The 26329-nt window shown below is 37.3% G+C and overlaps 2 protein-coding genes across 4 annotated transcripts in view; one reads left to right on the forward strand and one right to left on the reverse strand.

Moving 5' to 3' along the window:
- The first annotated feature begins 583 nt into the window (after window positions 1-583).
- Window positions 584-11105, forward strand: fads2 (fatty acid desaturase 2). 2 transcript variants are annotated; one of them, XM_052119435.1, is made up of 13 exons: window positions 584-727; window positions 1370-1637; window positions 3220-3330; window positions 3464-3661; window positions 4899-5000; window positions 5224-5349; window positions 5430-5490; window positions 5585-5661; window positions 5754-5851; window positions 7775-7871; window positions 8031-8110; window positions 10224-10349; window positions 10470-11105. In XM_052119435.1, the coding sequence occupies exons 2-13, from the start codon at window positions 1431-1433 to the stop codon at window positions 10519-10521; spliced, it is 1335 nt and encodes a 444-aa protein (XP_051975395.1). In that variant the 5' UTR covers window positions 584-727; window positions 1370-1430; the 3' UTR covers window positions 10522-11105. The 2 variants fall into 2 exon arrangements, with proteins under 2 accessions (XP_051975395.1, XP_051975396.1); XM_052119436.1 differs by having other exon boundaries at window positions 587-727; window positions 1387-1637.
- Window positions 11106-13154: 2049 nt separating this feature from the next.
- The window catches only part of eps8l2 (EPS8 like 2), a 52389-nt gene continuing 39214 nt past the window's right edge, over window positions 13155-26329 (reverse strand). For both annotated transcript variants that reach the window (XM_052119433.1, XM_052119434.1), the window contains 16 exons: window positions 25940-26089; window positions 25106-25185; window positions 24134-24243; window positions 23972-24036; window positions 22647-22773; window positions 22247-22335; window positions 21996-22070; window positions 20685-20833; window positions 20278-20434; window positions 20133-20167; window positions 18207-18312; window positions 17977-18108; window positions 17820-17868; window positions 16197-16380; window positions 15830-15962; window positions 13155-14097 (listed from right to left, as the gene is read on the reverse strand). In XM_052119433.1, the coding sequence (XP_051975393.1) occupies window positions 14023-14097; window positions 15830-15962; window positions 16197-16380; window positions 17820-17868; window positions 17977-18108; window positions 18207-18312; window positions 20133-20167; window positions 20278-20434; window positions 20685-20833; window positions 21996-22070; window positions 22247-22335; window positions 22647-22773; window positions 23972-24036; window positions 24134-24243; window positions 25106-25185; window positions 25940-26089 (1716 nt within the window). In that variant the 3' untranslated portion in view covers window positions 13155-14022. The remainder of the gene's footprint in view (window positions 14098-15829; window positions 15963-16196; window positions 16381-17819; window positions 17869-17976; window positions 18109-18206; window positions 18313-20132; window positions 20168-20277; window positions 20435-20684; window positions 20834-21995; window positions 22071-22246; window positions 22336-22646; window positions 22774-23971; window positions 24037-24133; window positions 24244-25105; window positions 25186-25939; window positions 26090-26329) is intronic.

Genomic DNA, 26329 nt, shown 5'->3' on the forward strand with positions numbered 1-26329 from the left:
TGTTTATCAGTCAAGTCAGCAGCCTAGTGATTCCCTTCTGAACTTTTAAATGTTTTGATTAAAAATAAACTAGTAACAGATTCTTTTCCTGTGAAATTTTGCATAATATTGCTGGAAATGTGTACTGAGAATTCATGGTGTCGTGTATCAGGACTTGGGGTGTCACCATAAATTATAAGGTAGGCTATATTATTTACTTACACATTTTTAAAAACAAATGTAACTATTTTACTGAAAAAGTGAATGCATTACTGTTTTTTTTTTTTTTTTTTTTTTTGCAGATTTTCCCAGTCAATTATGACTCATATTTAATACAAAAACACTTTTAGCAATATTTAATGTGAGTACTTTTTACTTGTTAAATATAACCTATATTGTCACTTTAAAAATAATTCATACTTAATTGTTGCATTTTATTATATCGTAGCATTATTGTTTCCCGTAAATATGTAACAGCCTGATTGTGGTTTGCCGGCTCGAACTAGAGTAACTCCATCTATGCCCCGCCCACCAAACTTCGTTCTCGCTTCCCATTGGCTGGTCGTTCCTGAGAGTGACGCGGAGTTCACTCTGATTGGCCGGTGGCGCTCGAATGATCTGTTCGGAATTCAGCAGCAGTACAAGTGATGAAGAGAGACTGTATAAGACAGTTTGCGCCTGTTTTCAGCTTCTCTTTCTCATCTCACACAAACTGAATGTATGTGTGATTAAAACACCTGCCGAGAGGGTGAGTGAATTATTTAACATCAAACTAGGTGCACTTTGTATTCTACTTAATAATAGCCTAATGTGACACAAAGGATGCGTATTGACATCACTAAAGTTATTTTAATTAAATAGTAAAAATATATCTGATTTTATGTAAAGTTTTGTCGAATATTTAATTGTATTACTCGACTATTGTTCATTTGGAATGTAAAAAAAGAAGCAAACTAGGGCCTGCATCCCTGTATGCATGTTATTTTGTCATGCAAAGTAAAAACTGATGACTGATGTGACAAATGCAAAATAAGGAAATATCTTTCAGTAGGTGTACTTCAGCACGAGCCGAGTTCATACGGGTTTCTTGTGCATAATTAATGAGATTACGTAAGCGTGCATTGTCTCATTCCTAGACAAAGATTGCTTGAGCATGAAAATAGTCTACTGTAATCTGGTTGATTTATTATATTTATCTAAATGTAATTTAAATTATTAGGCCTATAGTATGCATCTTTATCTATCATGATTGCACAGTTTTATAGTTAAATATATTTGAAAGACTATATTTAAGGGCAGGAATGAAAATTGAATTACATAGTTGCAACTTTTCTAAAATATGTGAATTTATATTAAATATTGAGAATTGTTATTTTATTGTTATTTTAAGGTGTGGTGTTATTAAAGGTCTTGCAGTGGAATAAACGCTTGCAGCCAGAGTTTGATCCGTGATGGGCGGCGGAGGACAGCAGACGGAGCAAATCTCCGGTACCGATCGGAGGTTCGGCACTTACACCTGGGAGGAGGTGCAGAAACACACGAAGAACGGCGATCAGTGGATCGTGGTGGACAGGAAGGTTTATAATGTGAGCCAGTGGGTGAAACGACATCCCGGAGGATTGAGGATCATCGGACACTATGCTGGAGAAGATGCGACGGTAAAACACCGAATCTGGAATAACTTTTACAGTCTACCGCAAAACAAAGGCTGTGTCTCAAACCCTAGTGACCTGCCTACCTAGACAGCATCGCTGGGCATCATCATGCTTAAAGGGATATTTCACCCAAAAATGAAAATTCCCTCATCCTACTCCAGATGTGTATCAGTAGAACACAAAAGAATATCTCAGCTCTGTTGGTCCATGCAATTCAAGTGAATGATGGTCAGAACTTTGAAGCTTAAAAAAGCACATAAAGGCAGCATACAAGTAATCCATATGACTCAAGTTGTTTCATCCATGTCTTCAGAAGTAACATGATAGGTGTGGTTGAGAAACAGATCAATATTGAAGTGTTGTTTTACTATAAATCTCCACTTTCACTTTCACATTTATGGTATAAAAAATATATAGATATAAATATTGATCTGTTTCTCACCCACACCTATCATATCTTGTCTGAAGACATGGATTAAATCACTTTTGGATTACTTTTAAGATGCCTTTATGTGCTTTTCTTTCTTTTTTTTTAGCTTCAAATTTCTGACCACCATTCACTTGCATTGTATGGACCAACAGAGCTGGAATAGTATAAAAATCGTTGTTTGTGTTCAGAGATGGCATGAGGGTGAGTAAATGATGAGAGAATTTTCACTTTTGGGTGAACTGTCCCTTTAAGAATGCTGTCTAGGTAGGAAGTTCACTAGGTTTTAGATGCAACCTTTGCAGAAATATAGTCTATATAAGATTTAGCCCATATTATTACATTATTTGGGGGCAATGACACATAATAATGGCATAACTACTTACTTGGTTTTGAGGCACAGACTTTGTTTTGTGGTATAAAAATGCAACACTATAAATATTATATAGACTGTATAGAATAACATAATGCAAAGGCTGTGTCTCCAAACTGAATGAGCTGCCTACCTAGACAGCATCATTAGGTAACATACTGTATGTTATAAAAAAGAAAATATCAAATTGGGGGTCTGGGTAGCTTAGCGAGTATTGATGCTGACTACCACACCTGGAGTCGCGAGTTTGAATCAAGGGCGTGCTGAGTGACTCCAGTCAGGTCTCCTAAGCAACCAAGTTGGTCTGGTTGCTAGGGAGGGTAGAGTCACATGGGGTAACCTCCTCGTGGTCGCTATAATGTGGCTCTCGCTCTCAGTGGGGCGTGTGGTGAGTTGTGCGTGGATGCCGCGGAGAATAGCGTGAAGCCTCCACACACGCTACGTCTCAGCGGTAACGCGCTCAACAAGTCACGTGATAAGATGCGCGGATTGCCGGTCTCAGACGCGGAGTAACTAAGATTCGTCCTCCGATACCCGGATTGAGCTCTACTCCACCATGAGGACTTAGAGCGCATTGGGAAGAATATATCTAATATAATGCATATTGTACAGCATTTTTGGGCATTATGTAAATCCTGCACAATGATATGATGCCCAAAATTCCTGTCTAGGTTGGCAGCTTACTAGGTTATGAGATGCATCGAAAGAGTTTAAAAACAATGTGATTGTAATAGATTCAGATAAGAATAAAATAGAGTTTATGTGTGTTTAATCTTGTGTGATAGGAGGCGTATACTGCATTTCATCCAGACCTTCAGCTGGTGAGGAAATACATGAAGCCGTTGTTAATCGGGGAGCTGGAGGCGTCTGAACCCAGTCAAGACCGGCAGAAAAATGTGAGTGTGACCCCTGACCCTGATCCTCAGCAAAAACACACTTACAAGCATCTGTTATGTTTTCAGGGCTATGAAAGGGGTATAAAGTGGAAGCAAACCGCTCATTATTTAAACCCATGTGTCTCTCTCTCAGGCTGCCCTTGTGGAGGATTTCCGAGCCCTGCGTGAGCGTATGGAGGCTGAGGGCTGTTTCAAAACACAACCTCTATTTTTCATCTTACACCTGGCTCACATCCTGCTCCTGGAGGCTGTTGCTCTGCTGATGGTGTGGTACCTGGGAACCGGTTGGATGAACACTGCCATTGTTGCTGTTTTACTGGCCACCGCACAGGTACAGTATCACAGACTCACTTTGGTTTGATATAATCATTTATCATTAAGTCCTGATGAAAAGAGCAGCACACTTTTTAACTATACTGTATATATTCAACAGATAGTGTATTTTGACTATACCGATAACTAAGGTGGTGGAAAAGTACAGAACAGAACGCCCCTCCGCATCGTTAAATGAAGCTTAATATCGTCTTTGTGTTGCCACAGTATGCAATAGACTGGCATGTCTTAAGGTCAATAATAGGTCAAAAAAGGCAAAAACAGAAACAGCTTTCTCTAGAAACTCGTCAGTTAATCGTTGTTTTGAGGACACAGAAACACAGACATTGGACAACAGATAATTGGAAAAGAGTGTTATGGATCTGAACCTCATTGAGCTTCTGTGGGATCAGCTAGACTGTAAGGTGCGTGAGAAGTGCCCGACAGGACAGTCACATCTATGACAAGTGCTGCAGGAAGTGTGGGGTGAAAGGTCAAGTGCTACAGGAAGTGTGGGGTGAAAGGTCAAGTGCTACAGGAAGTGTGGGGTGAAAGGTCAAGTGCTACAGGAAGTGTGGGGTGAAAGGTCACCTGAGTATCTGGACAAACTGACAGCTAGAATGACAAAAGATCTGCAAATCTGTCATTGCTGCACATGGAGGATTTTTGATGAGAACTCTTTGAAGTAGTTTAAGAAGATCTGAACATTTTGTTCAAATTATAAAAGTAATTTTTCATGTTATTAATGTCCTGACAAACATTGTGATCAGTTGAAGGCCACTTTGGTGAATAAAAGTACCCATTTATTTCCATAAGAGCAAAATCTGTCCATTATTCCAAACTTTTGGCTGCCAGTGTACATATATATAAAAGTTTTTAAATTACAAATATATTTTTTAAATATATATACATAGTTAAAAATAATATCAATTATTTACCAATTTATATTAAAATATATATTTAAAAAATATTATTATTATTAAAAATATTAACTATATACACAAACGATATAAATACAAATTTATATTTATAAAAAGTTAAATTATGTTTGTACAATTTTAATTATATATATATATATATTTAAAAATAATATTGTTTTTATCCAAAAAATTTGTACATTATTTTGAACTATATATATGAGCTAAATAAATATGAACATATCATTTATATATATATATATATAATTATTTTATACTGTTAAAAATATTTATAAAAAAATATGAAAATAGATGTTATTTTCTTTATTCTCTCTCTAGTCCCAGGCTGGATGGTTGCAGCATGACTTTGGTCATCTCTCTGTGTTTAAAACCTCTCGATGGAATCACCTGGTGCACAAATTTGTCATCGGACACCTGAAGGTACCAACAAACATATACTTCAGTCTTTCTTCTGCAATATCCAATGCATTAACAGCAATCAGCCACTAGAAACTGTTACAGTGTTTATACCACATATGAGCAATAGTAAGAGTGATGCTTTACTAATATATAAATAACCCACCAAGTAAATGACAGTACTGTAGTTCAGTAGTCAGTTCAACTGGTATATGTTTCAAACATGCTTTTGTGTGTTTGTTCACAGGGCGCGTCGGCGGGCTGGTGGAACCATCGTCACTTCCAGCATCACGCTAAACCAAACGTGTTCAAAAAAGACCCAGACGTCAACATGCTCAATGCATTTGTTTTGGGAGATGTGCAGCCTGTGGAGGTAATGACAGACCATTCAGATAGAAAGAAACTCTTTCTCTAATCTGACATGACACATTCATCTCTCTTTCTTTATCACAGTACGGGATTAAAAAGATCAAGAATCTGCCCTACAATTATCAGCACAAATACTTCTTCTTCAGTAAGTCGGTACATGTGACAGCGGCTGCTATTGGTCAAAATGTACATGTGTTGTGTTGATGTTGAACGCCTCTCTCTCTCTCTCTCTCTCTCAGTCGGACCACCTCTCCTTATTCCGGTCTATTTCCAATTCCAGATAATTCAAAATATGATCGCACATGGTCTTTGGGTGGTAGGTTGCCGTGACGTTGAAATGAGAGGTGTGGGCTCTATAATGGGTGTAAATGTTTTTCTAACTTTTTCCTTTCTTTTGTCTTTTTTTAGGACTTTTTGTGGTGTGTTAGTTATTACATTCGATACCTGCTGTGTTTCACACAGTTTTATGGGTTGTTTGGAGCAGTGCTGCTGTTTAATGCCATCAGGTACAAAAGATCATTTACTACATTGTTTTTTTATTGTAGATGTGATATTACAGATATATCGCTTCATTTCAAGGACATTTTATTCATTTGTTGGGGAAAAAACATCTTTACACTTATAAAAATCCCATAGTATTACCATGACTTTTTGGACATGTACTGTGTTTCATGTAATCCTTTGAGACATTATAAGAACATTTACTGTGATAATACAATTTATTTTCCAGATATACTTGATATCATGGTAATATTATTATTTTTTGGAAATATTTGAAATGTTGTTTGTGTGTGTGTGTGTGGGTGGGTTGGGGGGTTGGGGTATTTACTGTAGTAATACCATGTTTGCTTAGGGCATTTTCCATGGTAATATGGATGTTTTATTCAGACATGTACCATGCTTTTTTCTGGACATGTTTAGTGTTTTGGGGGCATTTACCATGTTGTGTGTGTGTGTGTGTGTGTGTGTGTGTGTGTGTGTGTGTGTGTGTGTGTGTGGAGGGAAGGTAATACCATGTTTTTAGGTAATTACTGTGGTAATACCATGTGTTTATATTCAGATATGTACCATGTTTTTTGGGCATTTACCATTGTAATACTATGGGGGTTTTGTTCTGACATGTTGTTTTGGGCATGTAGTGGCAGAGGGGGTATTTACCATGGTAAAACCATGTTGTTGTTGTTGTGTACACCATTTGTTTTTGGACGTTTTGCATGGTTTTGGGGCTTTTACCATGCAAATGCCATGTTTTTTTAGGACATTTACTGCTGTAATACCATATTTTATTCAGGCATTTACCATGCTAATACCCTGTTGTGTGTGTGTGTGTGTGTGTGTGTGTGTGTGTGTGTGTGTGTGTGTGTGTGTGTGTGTGTGTGTGTGTGTATGTATGTGTGTGAGCGTGTGTGTGTGTGTGTGTGTGTGTGTGTGTGTGTGTGTGTGTGTGTGTGTGTGTGTGTGAGCGTGTATTTATCACTTTGTGGGGACCAAATGTCCCCATAAGGATAGTAAAACCCGAAATTTTTGACCTTGTGGGGACATTTTGTCGGTCCCCATGAGGAAAACAGCTTATAAATCATACTAAATTATGTTTTTGAAAATGTAAAAATGCAGAATGTTTTCTGTGAGGGTTAGGTTTAGGGGTTGGGTTAGGTTTAGGGGATAGAATATAAAGTTTGTACAGTATAAAAACCATTATGTCTATGGAAAGTCCCCATAAAACATGGAAACACAACATATGTGTGTGTGTGTGTGTGTGTGTGTGTGTGTGTGTGTGTGTGTGTGTGTGTGTGTGTGTGTGTGTGTGTGTGTGTGTGTGTGTGTGTGTGTGTGTGTGTGTGTGTGTGTGTGTGTGTGTGTGTGTGTGTGTGGCAGTAGTGTAGCGGTTAGTGCGAACCTGGCAACCCGAGTTCGATTCCCGCTCATGGCCAGCACCAGTGACGATTATCTGAACCGGTCCCGGGCCTCCCCTTGGTTGACTCAGCCTAAAATGAGTACCTGGTGCGGTGTGTAAAACATCGCCACTGGGGAGACAAAGGTGGTCGGGTGTGGTGCTGGCCACCCCCTTGTGTACCGTTCCGGCCTTCATAGGTGCTCGCTAACAGCACTTGCCCCTACAGTCTGTTAAGGCTAAATGGGGGATCTTTGTCTTTGTGTGTGTGTGTGTGTGTGTGTGTGTGTGTGTGTGTGTGTGTGTGTGTGTGTGTGTGTGTGTGTGTGATGTGGAAGGGAGGTAATACCATGTTTTTTGTTTTTCCGAACATGTGCCATAGCATCTGATACATCGCTGTACCACCCCTCATTCACTTGATATGCAAATATACTCACTCACTTACAAAAGGTGCCATAGTATTACCATGATGTTGCTTGGACAAAGTCCACATGACAGCCATCAGCTGAATATTTCCTGTGTTTGCTTTGTCCTGCAGGTTCTTGGAGAGTCACTGGTTTGTGTGGGTGACCCAGATGAGCCACATCCCCATGAACATCGACTACGAGAAACACCACGACTGGTTGAATATGCAGGTACTTCCTCACTAATATTTATAAAAAGGTCCGGACCGGTAATTGAAAGGGACAATCAATGAACTGTGAACAATGTGCCCTTGATCAAACACTTAAAGGGATATTTCACCCAAAAATGGCTCTGGTGTGCTTTACAGTAACTTGTTTTCTTTCGTTCAGCTGGAAGCGACCTGCAACATTGAACCGTCCTTCTTTAACGACTGGTTCAGCGGACACCTCAACTATCAGATCGAGCACCAGTAAGTAAAGCAAAAAAACATTTGTCACCTAAATCAAAGTCAGTTGATGTAAAGCACAGGCACATTCTGCCATTCTGTTGTCATGTTTCCAAAAAAGCAAAGCAAAAAATAAAGGAAAAATTATGTGAACCCTTTGGAATTAGCCGTTTCAAAGTCACACGTATAGACAAACAAGATGTGCTTAAGCTAACAACACACAAACAATTATAATCTTTCATGTCTTTATTGATCACATCCCATTAAACATTCACAGTGCTGTGGAAAAAGTAAGTGAACCCATGAATCTAATAACTGGTCGATCCTCGTTTGGCAGCAATAACCTCAGGCAAGTGTTTCCGGTAGCTGCGGATTAAACCTGCTCAATGTTCAGAAGGAATCATATTTTTAGGACATCTGGTGTGAACGGCTCTCTTGAGGTCATTCCACAGCATCTATATTGGGTTAAGGTCTGGGCTCTGAATGAGACACTCCAAAAGTCATTCTGTTGTGGATTTATTTGATGTTTAGATTCACTGTCCTGCTGCATGACACAACTTTTACTGAACTTCAGCTGGCGCACAGCCACCCTGACATTATTCTGTAGGATATCTTGATAAACTTGGGAATTCATTTTTCCCTCGATGATGGCAAGCGATCCAGGTCCTGAAGCAGTAAAGCAGCCCCAAATCATGATGCTCCTTCCACCGTACTTCACCATTGGGATGATGTTTTCACGTTGGTATGCGGTGCCCTTTTTATGCTATACGTAGTGCTGCATGTTCTTCCAAAACAATTCGACCTGTTTCATCAGTCCACAAACATTTTCCCAGTAGCGTTGTGGAGTGTCAAGATGGTCTTTGTCAAACTTCAGGTGTGCCGCAATGATTTTGTTGGACAGCAGCGGCTTCCTTCGTGATGTCCTGCCATGGACACCATGCCTGTTTCATGTTTTCTGTATAGTAGACTCATGAACAGAGATGTTAACTCCTTCAAGTCTTTATCTGTCACTCTTGGGTTTTTACCTCACTGATCATTCTGCGTTGTGCCCTTTAAGTCATCTTGGCTACACGGCCACTTCTAGTGAGAGCACCTATAGTACTAAATCGTCTCCATTTATAGACAGTTTGTGTAACTGTGGACAGATGAATATCTAATCTCTTCAAGATAACTTTGTAACCCTTTCCACCTTATGCAAAGCGACAAATCTTGATTGTAGGTCTTCTGAGATCTTTTTGAGAGAGGCATGGTCCACGTCAGAAAATGCTTTTAGTGAATAGCAAACTCAAAATGTTTGAGTGCTTTTTATATGTCAAAGTAGCTCAAACCCACACCTCCAGTCTCGTTCCTTAATTGGATGCCAGGTTTGCCAACTCCTGACTCTAATTAGCTTTAGTTGTTTTCTTTAGCCTATGGGGTTCACTTACTTTTTCCACAGCACTATGAATGTTTAACGGGATGTGTTCTAATAAGATATGAAATATAATTGCTTGTGTGTTGTTAGCATAAGCACATTGGGGTTGTCTATACTTGTGTGATCACATTTTATGAGCAATTAATGCAGAAAACCAGCTAATTCCTGCCACTGTGTGTGTGTGTGTGTGTGTGTGTGTGTGTGTGTGTGTGTGTGTGTGTGTATATATATATATATAGAAGAATGTGTTTGAAATCTTTTTTTTTTTACTAAATGATTAAGATGTACAATACATGTGTATTTAAGGATCAAGGTGAGTATTTTAATACCTCATACTTGGTGGTTACACCACATTTTAAAATCAATTTAGTCATTAAGTCATTCAATTTTTTAAATGTATGAAACCAACATGGAAGCAAATATATAAACAAAAATCTATGAACTTGACACGTGTGTTTTAAACTAGATTTTTATCATCTCGACAACCTTATTTATCAATGACCCTTATATCTTATTGGTTGGCGAGAGAAAGAAAAAATTTTAAATTTGTGTCTAAAATAACGTTGCATCATTGTAGGGCAACTTTTCCCGCTTTCATTTTAGCATGTCGTCATGGCAATTATTTGAGATCTACTGTATGTGAACAGGCCTTAATGGTGTAGATGTTCTGTGAGTATTTGTGCTATGCAATTTTGTGAACTGTGGCCTGTTTTCTCCCACCAGTCTCTTCCCCACAATGCCCCGGCACAATTACTGGCGTGCCGCACCTCACGTACGTGCTTTATGTGACAAATATGGCGTTAAGTACCAGGAGAAGACCTTGTTCCGGGCCTTTGCAGATGTTGTCAGGTATTGACGCATGCCTGAAATTTCAAACTGATACATATACAGTCAAAATGAATAATTAAATGCATAAGATTCGGCAGATGCTTCTCCACTAACTCTAACTAACCGTTCTTCTCTTGGCAGGTCACTGGAGAAATCCGGAGAGCTTTGGCTGGACGCTTACCTCCACAAATAACATCTCACTTTCATATTAAAACATCTTCCTCTAGTTAGAAGCAGAAGGTTATCCACCAATCAGAGTGAGCATTTCAGAGGCGTTTCGAGGAGACTGGCTGTGATTGGTTAGTTCACTAGACATCAGGAATTATCGTACTAAAAGAGTCAATCGGTTCTCTAAAATGATTGTTAGCACCTTATTTGAAGTCTGAGATTGAAGCGCAATTGTGGCACTTTGAATGTGTTTCTTGGGAGTAATCAGAGATGTGCATCATTCTTGATAAAGCTTGGTTAAATGTACGTGTATGCGAAGGTCCACGAAAGTCACGTGATTACTGGATTACAATTGCTGCATTATATATTTGTGTAGTTGCTACAGTAGATACACTGAATATTTTGTATAATTTTTTTGGCTTTTAGTCAGTAGTAATTGAGTATTTCTCAAATTTGCAATACAATGATTTTTTTGGAAAAAAACAAACATTTTTGACAAAAACTACTAAACTTTCCTCTAATTGTACTTTAGGTTTAATGTGAATATTAATGACTTCTCGCTACTTGAGAGGATTTCTGATTAAATCTAATCTGTGCATTAACGCTGAACTCGCCCCAAGTCTCTTTTTTTAAAAGCATCTCCGTTCTGATTAACCTCGTGAAAGTTAACTATTTTGTGCAACCAAATATCTATTCTCCATAAATGTACTGACCATCATTACCATAGTGTTGTTTGTCATGTTTTCCAATAAAATACATCAATAAAACAAGATGAATTAACTTGCTAACATTAAGACTTGTTTTCAGAGAATGTATCTTGAATTAAGTACATTTTGTCTAGCACACCGGACATTTTTTAAGCATAAATTTGATTAAAAAGACATTTGTGAGGCGTATGTTAAAAAAAGAAAATACAATTTGCCAAAGAGGTAAGTACAATAAACCTAATTCAAGATAGAAGACTTGTTTTCAGAGAATTTGTCTCGAATTAAGCTTTTCTCATACCATATTTAAAATTTGTAAGAATTTAACAAATTAGTGAGGTCTATGCTTAAAAAAATTAAAAACCAAAAAATGTTATCTTAATATTGCTTCAAGATAATATATCTTATTTTAACCCTTTAAGCTCTGAAGGTTTTTAAAGATTTCCAGTTTCTGTGGGATACCCAAAATTAAAGGCGTATAACTCGACAAAAAAACAACAACAATGAGTGGTGGTGGTGTAGTGGTCTAAACCACATAACTGGTAAACTGGTAATCAGAAGGTTGCTGGTTTGATCCCCACAGCCACCACCATTGTGTCCTTGAGCAAGGCACTTAACTCCAGGTTGCTCCGGGGGGATTGTCCCTGTAATAAGGGCTCTGTAAGTCACTTTGGATAAAAGCGTCTGCCAAATGCGTAAATGTAAAAGAAAACTAGGAGGTTTAAGTGTTTGGTATTGTTGTAAAGAAAACTTTTCACATTTTTTAGTGATACAGATTATACATTCTCAGACTCTCAGCCTAAGAAACTACTGAAAAATCACAACAACAACAAAAAAAAACTGAGCCAAAAATTTACCTTTTTTTTCCCCATATTTTTCTGAAATCTCAGGGTGTAAATAAGGTGGCTCCGAAAAAACTGCTTTTGTTTTGTTCCCAATCATGTCACCTGTACATGAGTATCAATTTTGTGTTGATACGACAAAGCAATCAAAATGCCTATCCAAACAAATAAACCCAAAACTTGTACATAAGAAGTAATTACACATGCAAATACAACAATAACTAAAGGTTTGCTCTCTCTCAAAAGAATTCGGACATGATTTTAATGAGATTTCACAGAATGAGTATCATTCTGTGTCATTTGAGTCATCATTGAGTCTATATCATGTAAGTGGCGCCATCTAGTGGTGACCATATGTAATTACAGTGAGCGATCCTCTCTGCCCATATCTGGATGACTTCCAAGTCTGTTTGCAGCAATCTGAATCCTAATACGATTGGTTTAGTGTTCCATGATGCTAGACAAAATACTACATCATTTCCGATTAAGTTATTTGATCCAGGAATGTTAACGTGTTTATAGCCAGATAGCATATTATGTGCATGTGTGCAAACTGTGCTTCGTGTGGATTCTCTAATGATCTATGCATCCAATTACATCTCGTTTTAAAGATAATCACCTCCTCTAAATAATTGTGATTTTAAGATCTGTTTCGTAAAGTTATAAGCGAAAACGCAGCAAATTAGCAACACATGTTTACATGTAACGTGTGTCAAAGACATACTTAGCTATTACTCAAGTGTGTTTTTGTCTGTGGGTAAACAAATAGGCTGGTTGTATTCTACTCTTCGAGAGCTTTCTAACAACATATGACACATGGCTTTTTGATCAGTCTGATGTTTTTACAGATTACAATAAAATGTGCAGAGCAATTTCTTTTAAATAAATGATAAAAACGGACCATTTTAAAGCACTTGTTCAGTTTTGGTCATAATGCTTACATGCATTGGAAAGAAGAGCTTCTAAACTTTCAAACAACACCTATTTTGTGTTCATCAAGACTGTAGTAATAGTTTGATAATTCATCTTTGTCTCGCGGGCCCGCCCCGCCGTAGGGCCCATCCAAGCTTATAAGCTTCACTGGAAAACATGACAAAAATAAAGATTACAAAATGTTTTGTTGTTTTGCCGTTGTTGTTTGCTCTTTATAAAACAGATTAAAAACTCATTTTCAAGAGGAAAAAAGATGCACACAAATCCAGTAGATAAATTTACTGTTCTCGCGTCATTCATTTGTGATAATGATCAGCATTAGAACATGCATGTAAAGACTAGATTAAGCATGTTATTTACATATGCAGTGCGACATATTTCTTTTGGAAAGAGACACATGCATCAAAACCCCTATACAACATTCACTCTCCCCTTATGGACACAAATTCTGTGTGTTTTGCAGGTTTGTGAACCTGTCAAGAACACGTCCAGATCATATTTCACCCCAAACCTCAAAAGGAAAAACAATTTAATTATATTTTGATTAAAGTTTTTTAGAACCATTAATTTTGTTTGCATTGTGACATTTTCATGACAATTAAGCACATTTCTCACCAAAATCTCAGAACTTTGAAAACAAATATGATATATCAAGTCAAATCATTGTATATTACAGGAATGACGCACAATTGCTTAATTGCAATGAAAATAATGTCATCAAAAAATTTGTTTTTTTTGGCTGAGATGACGAGATTCACCCATACTTTGCTTTCATACGATAAAAGAGTTGATAAGCTTACAAGAGTTTTCCAGCATGAATAAAATGCAATAATTTCTGTGGATAAATTACAGTAAGGTCCGTACATACACTGATAATAAAAAACGGCAACAAAAAATATACAATTGTATAAATATATTGGATTAGGTCAGCATTTGGTCGGCAGCGTGGCTGAATCTACAGCATGTCATCTAAGTTCATTATTTTCAGAGGGTCTAGTCGTTACTGTTACCAGGTGAATATTGGACTGACAATCCTCGTGAGCGCACTCAGTTGGCGGAAGATTCGATTTTCTCTTGCCGTTTCTTCATGATTTCCTGCAATTCTGAGTCTCCTCGACTCTTCTGATGGAGATAAAGAAGGCAAAGAAAAGATATTAGGACATTTCCATGGTCACAGCCAATGATTTTTATGCATATTTTGTTTTGGGGTGAATTTCGGAAAAATTTAGCAAAATTTCTATGCTGGTCAAAAATTCACCACTGTTAGACCGTGAGTTTTTAATTCACAACCTAATTCAACAAAAGTATGTGTAAAATAATTTATTACAAGCAGGAAGCAAAATGGAAGCAAATTTTGACTGTTTAACCTCTTCCTGGGGCATTTTTGGGCTGCCGTCTGCAATTTTTCACACTCAAATTTAAAAGCTCAACGTTCAGACATACTGTGGACTAACTGCCAAAAGGTAAGTACTAGAAAAAAATATTTCTCCTTTATCACCTTCCATTCACAAAATGAGGATCTGAAATGTAGGTGGATTTTAGCCCCCACATCAGTAGACATTTGGTCTAATTTTCCGTTTCAATTTTATTGAATATCTCGGCCTCTGAGTGGACTAGAAGCTCAATCTAACTGTCATTAAAAAGCTGAGATCCTCCCCTTTTATCATCAATAGTCGATAACATGTTTTCAATGACTTGTTTAGCAAGCTTGTCTTGCTGGCTGCATATTTTGTTCTGGACAATAAAAAAATGGCAATTTGTTTAGAAAACTGTCTAAGGTGGGGCCTGGGTAACTCAGCGAGTATTGATGCTGACTACCACCCCTGGAGTCACGAGTTCAAATCCAGGGTGTGCTGAGTGACTCCAGCCAGGTCTCCTGAGCAACCAAATTGGCCCGGTTGCTAGGGTAGGTAGAGTCGCATGGGGCAACCTCCTTGTGGTGGTGATTAGTGGTTCTCGCTCTCAATGGGGCGTGTGGTGAGTTGTGCGTGGATCGTGGAGAGTAGCATGAGCCTCCACATGCTGTGAGTCTCTGCGATGTCATGCACAATGAGTCACGTGATAAGATGTGCGGATTGACGGCCTCAGAAGCGGAGGCAACCGAGACTTGTCCACAGTGAGTAACCGCGCCACCACGAGGACCTAGTATGTAGTGGGAATTGGGCATTCCAAAATTAAAAAGTAAATTGAAAGTGTTTGGCTCTTTGGGGCTTACAGAAGCAGTGATCGGGGTTGTTTTTTCAGTGATGTTTGTTTTTGATGACTTGGAGATATCATCTTTCAAACTGTGGTATTCGGGCAACAAAATAAACAGAACAGTCGCACTCCTGACAATGAAAGCTTTCGTTAGATATACGATTTGTTGTGCTATCTGAAAGACTTTTACATTTATATTAATATTTCTACCACATGACCTCTAGGTGGCGCTGATTTGCGACACAACTGTTTTCAGGCCTTATTTTGTTATTTTATATAACATGAATGCAGAAGTGATTGTTATCTCTGAAAATGTCAGATTCTAATCTTTCAAACGATACCACATATGCCAGACTTGAACATTTTAAGCGTAAACTTTTTGACATAGCGCCCCCTTTTGGACTCGCAGAGTTAAACAGGCTAAAACTAATAAGGACTATTGATATTGATGACACTGTATATTTGCTGGTATAATCAAAATAATAAAAAAACACCCATCTCTGTGTCATATAGTTGACTAAGTCTACCATGAGTACAGTAAACAACTATGATTACTAGTCTCCATTGTGTAAATCTAGGAAAACATATTGCCCAGTGTTGCATTTTTGCTTCGCTTCGAAAATGTATTAAAGCTGATATTTTGGTTTGTGTTGCTGACCTCTAGTTGTGCTTTCTGTACAGTGATCTGACTGTAGACTCGAGAGCCTTCATCTCCACAGACGGCCTTCAGATGATCTTTATTCAGAGAGAAGATCTGAGCACCTGTCAGAATGCCCAGACGGTCCACCGTACTAACAGAGAGTGACAGTGAATAATATATAAGGCTAAATATAATGCCAACACATTAACCCTGAATTAAATCAAATAAAAACATTACTTTGTTCATTTATAAATATCTTTTTATTTACCAGAATATCCCCAAGCGGAGGTTTGGTCAGATATGACTAACTTCTAGAAACAATTTTGTCTCATGAGTAAAGCTGATTAAACCTCCACACATAACCGCACGTTTTATTAAGACTTACGGTTTTGAGAAGCCCTTGGAATTGAGCCAGGTGGTGACCTGGTCGGGACTGGAGTCGAAGGACAGCGGGATGGAGGAGCTAGATTGTCGCTCCACCTTGAAGTTCCTCGTGGCCGGATTAACCTTGTTGCTGGTGATCAACATTAGCAGCTCATCATTGACTTTATCCATCTGGTGAGTGTGACCTGAGACAGAACAATAATGCTCATGTAGCCAGACTTTTGACATTCAACATAAAGTCTGAATGACTTTGCAGCTTATTCTGACCAAAAACTGCCCACTTACACAGACAAAGTGTTTTTTTATTTTATCAATGCTAATGAAGACGAAACAAAAAATACGCATCATGACGATCATTTTAACTTAAATGCAAAATATGAACTTGTTTGGGGGCACTCGGAGGACCGACAGCATATTAAGCAGGTGGTCATAATGTTTTGGCTCATACAGCACTGAGCAAAGGTTTGAGGCACTTGTGAAAAATGTTGCATATTGAGGACGTCTTCAAAAATAATGACATAAATAGTCTTCATCTATCAGTTAACATCAAACAAAGTCTAGTAAACATAAAAAAGCTAAATCAATATTCGGTGTGGCCACTTTTGCCTTTAACAGCCCCAATTCCCCTACTTACACCTGGACACAGTTTATCTTGGTTGTTTCAAGCTTCTTGGAGAATTCATCACAGTTCTTCTGTCTATTTCGGCTGTCTCAATTGCTTCTGTCTCTTTATGTAATCTGAGACTGACTCGATGTCCAGTGGGGGTCTCTGTGGGGGTCATGACATCTGTTGCAGGGCTCCCTGTTCTTCTATTCTAATCATTTCTATTTGCAAAAGTCATGTTTGAGAGTCTAACATTTATATTTCCTTTTGACACACTAAAACTGAAGATATAAATATCCATCTTAAGACAAATGCTTTTGTGAAACATCTTATGTGTTTAAGACTTTTGCACAGTACTGTATAAGGTATATTACAACTTACATCTGCACAGACAATGAAGCGAATGAATGGGTGAACTTGAACTAAGTTGAACTTGCATTGTGAATTTCATTTAAAACCTGCCACACGCAATGCAATTTCCAAAATTGGCTTAATATTACACGGCCTCTAAAGCCTGAATAATTTTATTTCAAGAGCTCAGGTTTTCACAACAAGGACAGTTGTGTGTTTTTGTATCTTTATATGTTTGATCAAATAAAAAACTGGTTGGTCTGTTACAAAATTACTTTTTTCATTGACTAAAATTATATGTAATTTTAATCAGAGTAAAACTGACTTAAGTTAATGAATATGACAAAATTCTGAAGGGCATTTTTGTCAAAATACTAAAAGTACGACTCAAACAAAAAACGGTGTAAAAATGAACACTGTTGACGTGACACAATAGGGTAAATCTGAAATTGCATATACTTCCAAAAACAATGCAGAATACATCGTCGTGCTCCTTTGTTTGCAACTATATTCCTCAAAACCACATTTAACACCATGAACTTCCCAAACAAATTCTTGGGAGCTTGTAAAAACAGCGTAAAGCCCGTCAGATTGGATTAGATTTTACCATTTCGATAAAGCTCTTTCCATGTTTGTTGTGAAAAATGATGAATTATGTTAATAACTCACCGTCTTTCTCACTACCCAGTGAACTTGAGGGTGACTGTCCTCTGTATGACTGTGTGACAACAAGAGAGAAAAATAAATAAGCATTTGCAGGGATGGATAATGTTCCTTTTAATCAAACTCTCTGCCGTTTTAGTGTGTGTATCTGTGCAGCTGTTACCGGACTGTAGGGAGGGTCATCCATTGCTTGAGGATCCTCTAGTTTCACAACATCCAGGATGTTATAGGGCACGTAACCCGACTGACCGCTTCTGTTCCGCAACTTCCACCACTGTTTATCATCCTCCAACACCTTAACACAAAGATACACATTATTACATCTTTCGTAAGACAGCACACAGCTTCAGCATAGGTAAAAACAGCACATACTGTAAATCACAATCATCATACCTCTAGAATTTCTTCCTGTAGCACTGAAAGCTCGTTGGCGTTACGTGCCACAAAGTGGTAGCGGATCTTTGCGTACTTGCGAGCAGCAGGAGTCGATGAGTAAGAACTGAAAAAGTGAGAGCCGGTCAGGGAGAAATCTTTAGATCATATTTAAGCAACAAGGCACTTGAGGCCGTCTAATATTGTAAATATATTCACATATCAAATTGACTGCTTTTAGAAATGGTTACAACATAATCAAATATTTTATTTAATGTTTAATAATTAGGGATGTCGATTTAATGCATTAATTAATTGTGATATATATAAATATACACACATATACTTATATATTTTTAAAATTATGCATTACTTTTTTTTTTATTTAATTTACTCCATTTAATGTATTAATTAATTGCGATATTTATATACATATCATTTTTTTTTTTCATTATGCATTAAAAAAATGTATGCAATTAATTTATAAGGAATATTCCTACCATCAGAAAAAAATTCAAGCTTGAAGTACCACCTGTTTTCATCAGGGGGCAGTAAGCGAAACTCCAGCTGTACACGCAACACACTGGGCAGAGCTTAATTCTGAATGCAGGGATCTCCAAATGTGTTTTTCTAAGTTTCAAACTAAGTTTAACTTGACTCAGTGACCTAAAAACGTTGTGTTTATGATGCAGCAAAAGTGAGATGCATCCGTATGACACATGTGTATTGATGCAACAGTAGAAAAGCCCTTATATAAATCTATCTCGGACAGATTGATGAATTCCATTACAAAATGGATTGCTGTGGATTGTAGGCCAATGATTGTCTTATGCTTAATCTTATGAAAATAAATAATAAGTTGACTTCTATGCATTTTAATTATCTGAATAATTATTTTATAACATATATGATATATTTATAATTACAGTACTGAATCATTACATAATTATTGTTATCTAAGGGCCTTTCTTATAAAAATAAATTATATGCAATGAATTGCAATTAATTCATCTAATTATCGCCATGTCAGGTAATTAATTCAGTAAGACAGCCCTATTAATAATACATTATAGGCATATTCAAAAACAAATTGTCATTAAAATGATATGTAATTTATTAATATTGAACAATGAAGTGTTGTATCAACCAGTCAGCTTCCAGGATCAGTTTTATGAATAAGCAATTTTTATAACAATTTTACACATTTTATACCAATATAGGATTTCCAATGGCCAATGACAATATTTAAAGAACAGGGTTGCCAATTGCTGATATAATCTCAGTGTATATGATTGAATACAATTTACTGAGAGTGAATGAGTAAATTAACACTTAGTTTACACTATATTTGTGGTTATTATCCAATGGCAATCCCGCTAACGTCTTAACTACAGGTCGACCGATATTAGCAATATATCGGGGCCGATGGTTATTTTTAGTACTATTGATTATCTTGATTAAGCCAATAGTAACTTATATATATATATATATATATATATTTTATTATTATTCCTTTTATAAGATTATAATAAACGAGCACTCTGAATAGGTTTTGTTGTTAAGTAGATATATATATTAATCATAAGTTCATGTTAAAAGTCCATGTTATTTTGACTGACGGTGTCCATAGAGAAAATAAATAAATATTTTCTGCTGATAATCTACTATTGATGAATTACTGCTCATACATTCATTATTAGCCAACATATTCATGTTTACTTTATAGTGTTTATATTGTAATACATTGTAGATGATTTAAGAGTGAGTGTTTTGTTTCCTTTATGTTTTTGCCTGAGCTGGCAGACTTTTCAAAATAAGAGTCCCTGGTATTTCAGGCTTTTTTACAGTTAAAAGTCCTGTGCTATAGACCAAATCTTATTTTTGGTTTAGTGGTTCTTATTGGGATTTTCAAGGTCCTTCTTTGTCAGGAGAGTAGGACAAGCTCACCCGTTTGACAAGGGTGATGGTTGTGATCCAAAGAACTGACAGAGAAAAAAGAGGGAAAAATGTGATGTCCATGAATGTGTGGTTTACAGAATAATAAATTATGTACAGTGACATAAATCAACAAACACACATGTCTCTCTCTCACCTCTTCTTTCCTGTATTCTGATTGCACTGGGGACCTCGGCATCCCCATGCATTCCGTCTCCCATGGTGACGTGCGGAACAGTTCCACTGGCGGCTCCCAACCGTTCCGGAACTTTGGGACATAGAGAGGAGCGCACTGATCTTTCGGCCAGTCGGCTCTAAGGCACAGAAGGGAACATTATACTCCAAATCCGAATAATACTCCAAACAGAATTAGACATACAACTGAGCTTTTGTATAAGTAATATCACTAATGAAATGCAAGCAAAATTGTAAAAAAGCATTTTTCACTAGTTGTGTGATATATTATTCAAACAATATTTACTCCAAACACAATATACCCTGAAAATAAATTGAATAATGACCAACAAGCAAATTAATAAAATAAACAAAAATTCACAACAGTACCTGGGTCGTGTCCATCCATCTCCGAGCAGCTCAAAAATGGTAATTTCTTTAGGAGTCAGATGTCCTCTCAGGAAGTCCACTGTGTCCCGGGATAGATGAGGAGAGATGACTGCACGCATAAGATCGGGACTGCCGCAATTCTGCAGGATCTGAATTCACAAACACAACACACATAATACATTTTCACCACTTATATAACTGGTCAACTTGTCTAGAGACTGCCCTCTTGTCTGTAGCTGAAACCCTGCGACTGACGATAGCTAACTCCAAATCATCCGCCCTCATCCTCCTTGACTTGTCTGCTGCCTTCGACACAGTGAACCACAAGATCCTCCTGTTCACCCTCTCTGACCTGGGCATCACAGAAATTACGCTTGGATGGTTTGAGTAATCTCTCACTTGTAGATCGTTCAAGGTCTCCTGGAGAGTAGTGGTGTCCAAGACACACCAGCTGATCACTGGGGTACCTCAAGGATCAGTGTTTGGACCCCTCCTCTTCTCGACGTACACAACATCACTCGGACCAGCCATTGAAGCACATGGCTTCTCCTACCACTGCTACACAGATGATACGCAGCTCTAACTGTCGTTCCAGCCTATTTACCCTACTGTCTCAGCTCGTATCTCTGCCTGCCTCTCAGACATTTCGTCCTGGATGAAGGAACGACACCTTCAGCTCAACCTTGCCAAGACAGAACTCCTCATGATCCCAGCCAACCCATCTGTTGACCACAACCTCACTTATTCATCTTGGTTCAACTACACTAACACCAACCAGAACAGCCCGGAGAAGCACTCTCTTGCTTCAATCCAATTCTTCTGGTCTATGCTCCAACTTGCTCTCTGCGCTCTACAAACAAGTGACGCCTAGTGGTCCCATCACATAGAGCCTCAAAGTCTCTGTCACAATCGTTCACTTTCTCTGCTCCTCTGTGATGGAATGAACTTCCAACCTCCACACAGTCTGCTGTTACCTTCTCTACATTCAAGAACCAGCTGAAAACACATCTGTTCAATGAGCACTTAACCAATCCACACTAAATGCACTTACCACTGCACTTAACATGCACTTAACATGCACTTAATGTAAAAAAAAAATAAATAAAATAAATCCTTGTCTGTCTTTCTTCTGTGCGAGCATCTTTACTACATCAGCCACTGTGAGAACTTGCCAGTCCTATACTGCAGTCGCTTTGGATAAAAGCATCTGCTAAATGACTGTAAAGGTAAACTTGTTGAAGTTATTTTTTGTGCTCTTCACACAATCAGCAGAGTGGCAGGTGAAATGTATTTATTTCTACATTTCCTCACCATTTCAAGGGGTCCAAACAGGAAGTGTACAAGCTCTGAAGCAGTGGGGTTCTGAATGTGCTTCTTCAGTTTGGCCTGTAGAGGGCGCACAAAGTCAACAAAATTATTTTTGTTAATTTTGTTAAATTTAATTTCAAACCACTTAGACCAAATCAATGTTTGTTGCAAAAAAACTAAAACTAAAATGAAAATAATTTAGTTTTAAGTTTAGGGACAGAGTGGGATATTAGTGAGTGAAATTATAAACCCACCAGCAGGTTGAAAGAAAGTTTCAGCTTCTGAAGACAGTCAATAAACTCGGCTTCTGAAGGAGGCTTGGCTCGTAGAGTCAACATCCCCTCTGAAACACACAAGCCTCATGAGAATCATGTTTGAGTATCAAAGCATTTAAATGTATAAATATACCATCAGACTTCTTCCAATAAAATAAGAGCTTAAGTGCATGAATGTGATTTGGCAGATGCTTATCCTTAGTCACCATTCACTTTCATTGTATGGAAAAGAGATGCAATGAAAGTGAATGGTGACTGAGACAAACATTCTGCCTAACATCTCCATTTGTGTTCCACAGAAAAGTTTGGACCAAAATGAGGGGGTGGTAAATGATCATAGTTCATCCCTTTCTTAGCAGCCAGTGAATATGTGCTGTACCTGCTGGTCCTCTCTTCTTGTTTTTCTTGCTCCTGTTGCGCTGGTTGAGTTGAGCGAAAGCTTCAGCTGCTTTATGAAGACGTGACACGAAAAGCTCAATGTCATCCAAAGAACAGTTCAGGATTTGCTAAGGGACACAAACACATTTACTTTGCTATCTAAATGAGGATAAACCACAGATGTCTATTGTTTGTATATAAAACTAACCATATTTACTACAGGTTAACCCTATTCTTAATAGAAAACTTCTCGATAGATAGATAGATAGACAGACAGACAGACAGACAGACAGACACAATATTTATAGTAATTATAATTATATATTAAAGATAGATATACAGTTAGATAATATAAATATAATAGATTAAAATCAATTATATATATATATACACACGTAGTATTATATGTAATATATATTTAAATACTTTATAGATAATAATGGTATTATTATAATTTAATTATTATAATGTTTTTATAATTATTACAATATATATATATGACAGACAGACAGTTATGTATTTATAATATAATAGTATTCATTTATATATATATATATAATATGATATTATATATATAATTATGTATGTGTGTAATATATAATAATTTGCATTATTATAATGTAATAATTATATTTATTATATTTATAATCATTCTTATAATTAAATATGATTTATAATTATTATTTATGAATAATCACCCCAACCTCACCCCCACAAAAAAATTATCGATTTTGTCTCAGATGTTTCTCCTAAAATGCCTTACAAGAAATAAAAAATAGAAAATAAAAATTCAATTGTTGAAATAAAGTAAGTGTGTTGTGTGGATAACATAGCTAAGATAATTGGTCTTGGAAGAAATTGGTGAGAAATGTTTGAGTTCATTTTGAGGTCTTTCACATTTGATGGCAGACTTTGGTATCTTGGGGAATCTTAGCGCAGTTTGAAACATTGTTGAGATCTCTTCTAAAACTCTTAGCAAAGATGTGTGAAATGACAGGTGTTTTTTCACAGTTTTTTCAACATGTAAACTTGTTGCTGTCTAGAAGAAACAACTGCGATATTAATGTTCTCATTTGTGCTTTGTCTTTCCTATGAGTCAGATTAAGAATATCCCCAGAGTTTTGTCAGATTTAGTTCACTTCTGGGAGCAAATCTGAACTCAATTTATAGCCAGGTAAACAAGTAACACACACTGAGTGAATACACACGGCCTGAGTTATGTCTCGATTGATGAAACCACTTATCTGGTACACTCAATGCTTCAGTGTGTTTTAGATGTGTGTGTTTGTGTGATATCCAATGTTACGGCGAGACATAAGCACTCACCACATCCTTCTCAATGCGCTGGGCGAGTTTAATACTGGACTCAGGATCCAGCGGCAATATCTCATCTTTGACACATACACAAAGAGAGAGTATTAAGTATCAATGCTTTTACTGTAACTCAGAGTGATAATACACAGAGTGTGCACACAATATGTGTATTACCTTTTATTTCTGTAGCTGCCACACGACCTTTGACCCCATTGTTGGGGCTTTTAGGCTCAGAAGGCGGGATGATGGTTTCTCTATGGCGTCTCATCTTTTCTTGGTTCATTCTGATGGAGGAAAGGCAAAAAACAAGTGAGCTGCCTAAGTAGGCAACGTTTTAAGGCATCCTTAGTGTGCTGGTGTGCGAATAGCTGTACAGCGCACTATCTCTGATGACACTGTAACTGGTTTTTCAGGAAGAATATCACACTGGTTCCAAACCACTAGTCTGCATGTAACCCAACCCAAGCACCGATAGCATCCGTAAATAAATGAACAACTATTACACACAAGATCAGAGCAACCTCAGGGTAAATGTGCCTTTACTATCCACTTATCCAGTTACTTGTGGTTAGGACTGCTCGATGTCGTAACAGAGGTTCAAAACAGGGGGGAAGAAAATTCTGTCATCATTTACTCAACCTAAAGTTGTCCTAAACACGTATGACTTCATGTCCTCAATGAAGAACAAAAGGAGATTTTGCAGAATGTTCACACAGCTCCTTTCCTTATAATGAAAGTACACAGTGACCAGATGTCAAGCTAAAAAAAAGGGTAAAAACGCACCATAAAAGTATTCCATACAACTTGTGCGCTATATTCCTATACTTTTGAAGCCATATGATTTTAATAGTTTGACGAACAGACTTATTTTATGTCATTATTCACTGATAATCTTCCACGATCACAAGAAATGCGAGGAATAATGTCATTTTAATGCCATTTGATGCCAAACCTGGATTGACACGTCCTGACATGTTGACATAATCAACATTATGCTAAGCTTCTCCTTTTCTGTGTCATACAGCTTTTGAACAACATGTATTTTGTTTTATGATGACTGAATTTAAATTTTGGAGCAAACTATCCCTTTAAAAACAGTTACAGTAGTGATGAAGCTTTTTTGTGTCTCTCAGGGCTGGAACTCACTTTAGCGTCTGTGGTCGCGTTTTCTTGCCGCGTTTATTGTCTCCCAGAGCGCTATCAATGTCAGCGTGCACCATCTCTGCCTAAACACACAAAAACACAGACAGAAGGCAACTCATGATTGTGTTTATCACGAGTGTTTGTAGCTTGCTAGTCTGTTTAGCTCTGCTTATTCTTATACATTCATTATTATTCATATTTTATTTCATGTCCTGAATTGAACTGTGATACATTTTAATCCATATTTATAGACTACGGAAAGGAAGTTGTCAAACTCTCAAAAATTTGGTATCTCTGAAAAGCCCAGAGAGTCCTCTGACAATACCCCAAGATTTACCACTGTACAAAAACTTCAATAACAAATGTCCTACACACAAATTAATTACTGGGATAATCACCTTTAAATATGATACATATAATATCATATGTAGTTTATCTTATGGTACTAAAACAGCTTAATGTCAAATCATTTGCATTTTCTGACAATTCTTTCATATGTCAGACTTTACAGAAGAATTGATGCAAGTGCTTTTATAAAAATTATAAGTTTCACATTTCTGCTTTTAAACCCTCCAGAAATTGGCCCCATTGACTTCCATTTTAAGTGCCTTACGCTAACCTCATTTTAAGCTTTTTTAAAGAAAAGGAAGGACGAGTTGAAATTTTTTTTTTTGTGGTAATAAACAATATGCCACAAATGCTGTCGATTGAGCTTAACATGTATTGAACCCAAACTATTTCTTTAAAAATCAAATCTGTTTACTATTTTTAATAATAGTAGACAGTACACACACAGTATGCTGTAAGCAGTATGCTGGTACTGTGCGTGTATCTCACCTCCACCTCGTCGCAGTAAAAGAAGTGAATGTCTGGCTTGTGCTGTTCATTGTCTTGACAAACGAGCAGCAGGACGGAGGGGTATCGCGTCTGATTCAGCAGCGTCTGACAGTGCTGGACTGTATTCACCGGAAACACCTCAAGATCCTCCTGAGAGAAAGAGAGAGAAACAGTGATCAAGAGGATTCTGAAACAAATACAATATAGTATAATACAAATAGACAGAAACAATATCTAGCAGATGCTACAGTACTTTATCTTCCTACACCTTCCTGGTCTTTGTGCAAACGATTAATCAGTGCACATTTTTACAAAGAATAACAAACGCTAAATGTAATAACCCCTGAAATGACTTTTCTTTATGGCTGATGTCACACCGTGGTGGCTGAA

This window comes from Xyrauchen texanus, chromosome 46 (genome assembly GCF_025860055.1).
Source record: "Xyrauchen texanus isolate HMW12.3.18 chromosome 46, RBS_HiC_50CHRs, whole genome shotgun sequence".
In the NCBI taxonomy this organism is placed as follows: domain Eukaryota; kingdom Metazoa; phylum Chordata; class Actinopteri; order Cypriniformes; family Catostomidae; genus Xyrauchen; species Xyrauchen texanus.

Coding starts and splice junctions, on each gene's coding strand:
- fads2 (XM_052119435.1), top strand. CDS start 1,431: ATGGGCGGCGGAGGACAGCAGACGGAGCAAATCTCCGGTACCGATCGG. Junction 3,662..4,898: donor TTTTACTGGCCACCGCACAG/GTACAGTATCAC, acceptor TTCTCTCTCTAG/TCCCAGGCTGGATGGTTGCA. Junction 5,001..5,223: donor TTGTCATCGGACACCTGAAG/GTACCAACAAAC, acceptor GTTTGTTCACAG/GGCGCGTCGGCGGGCTGGTG.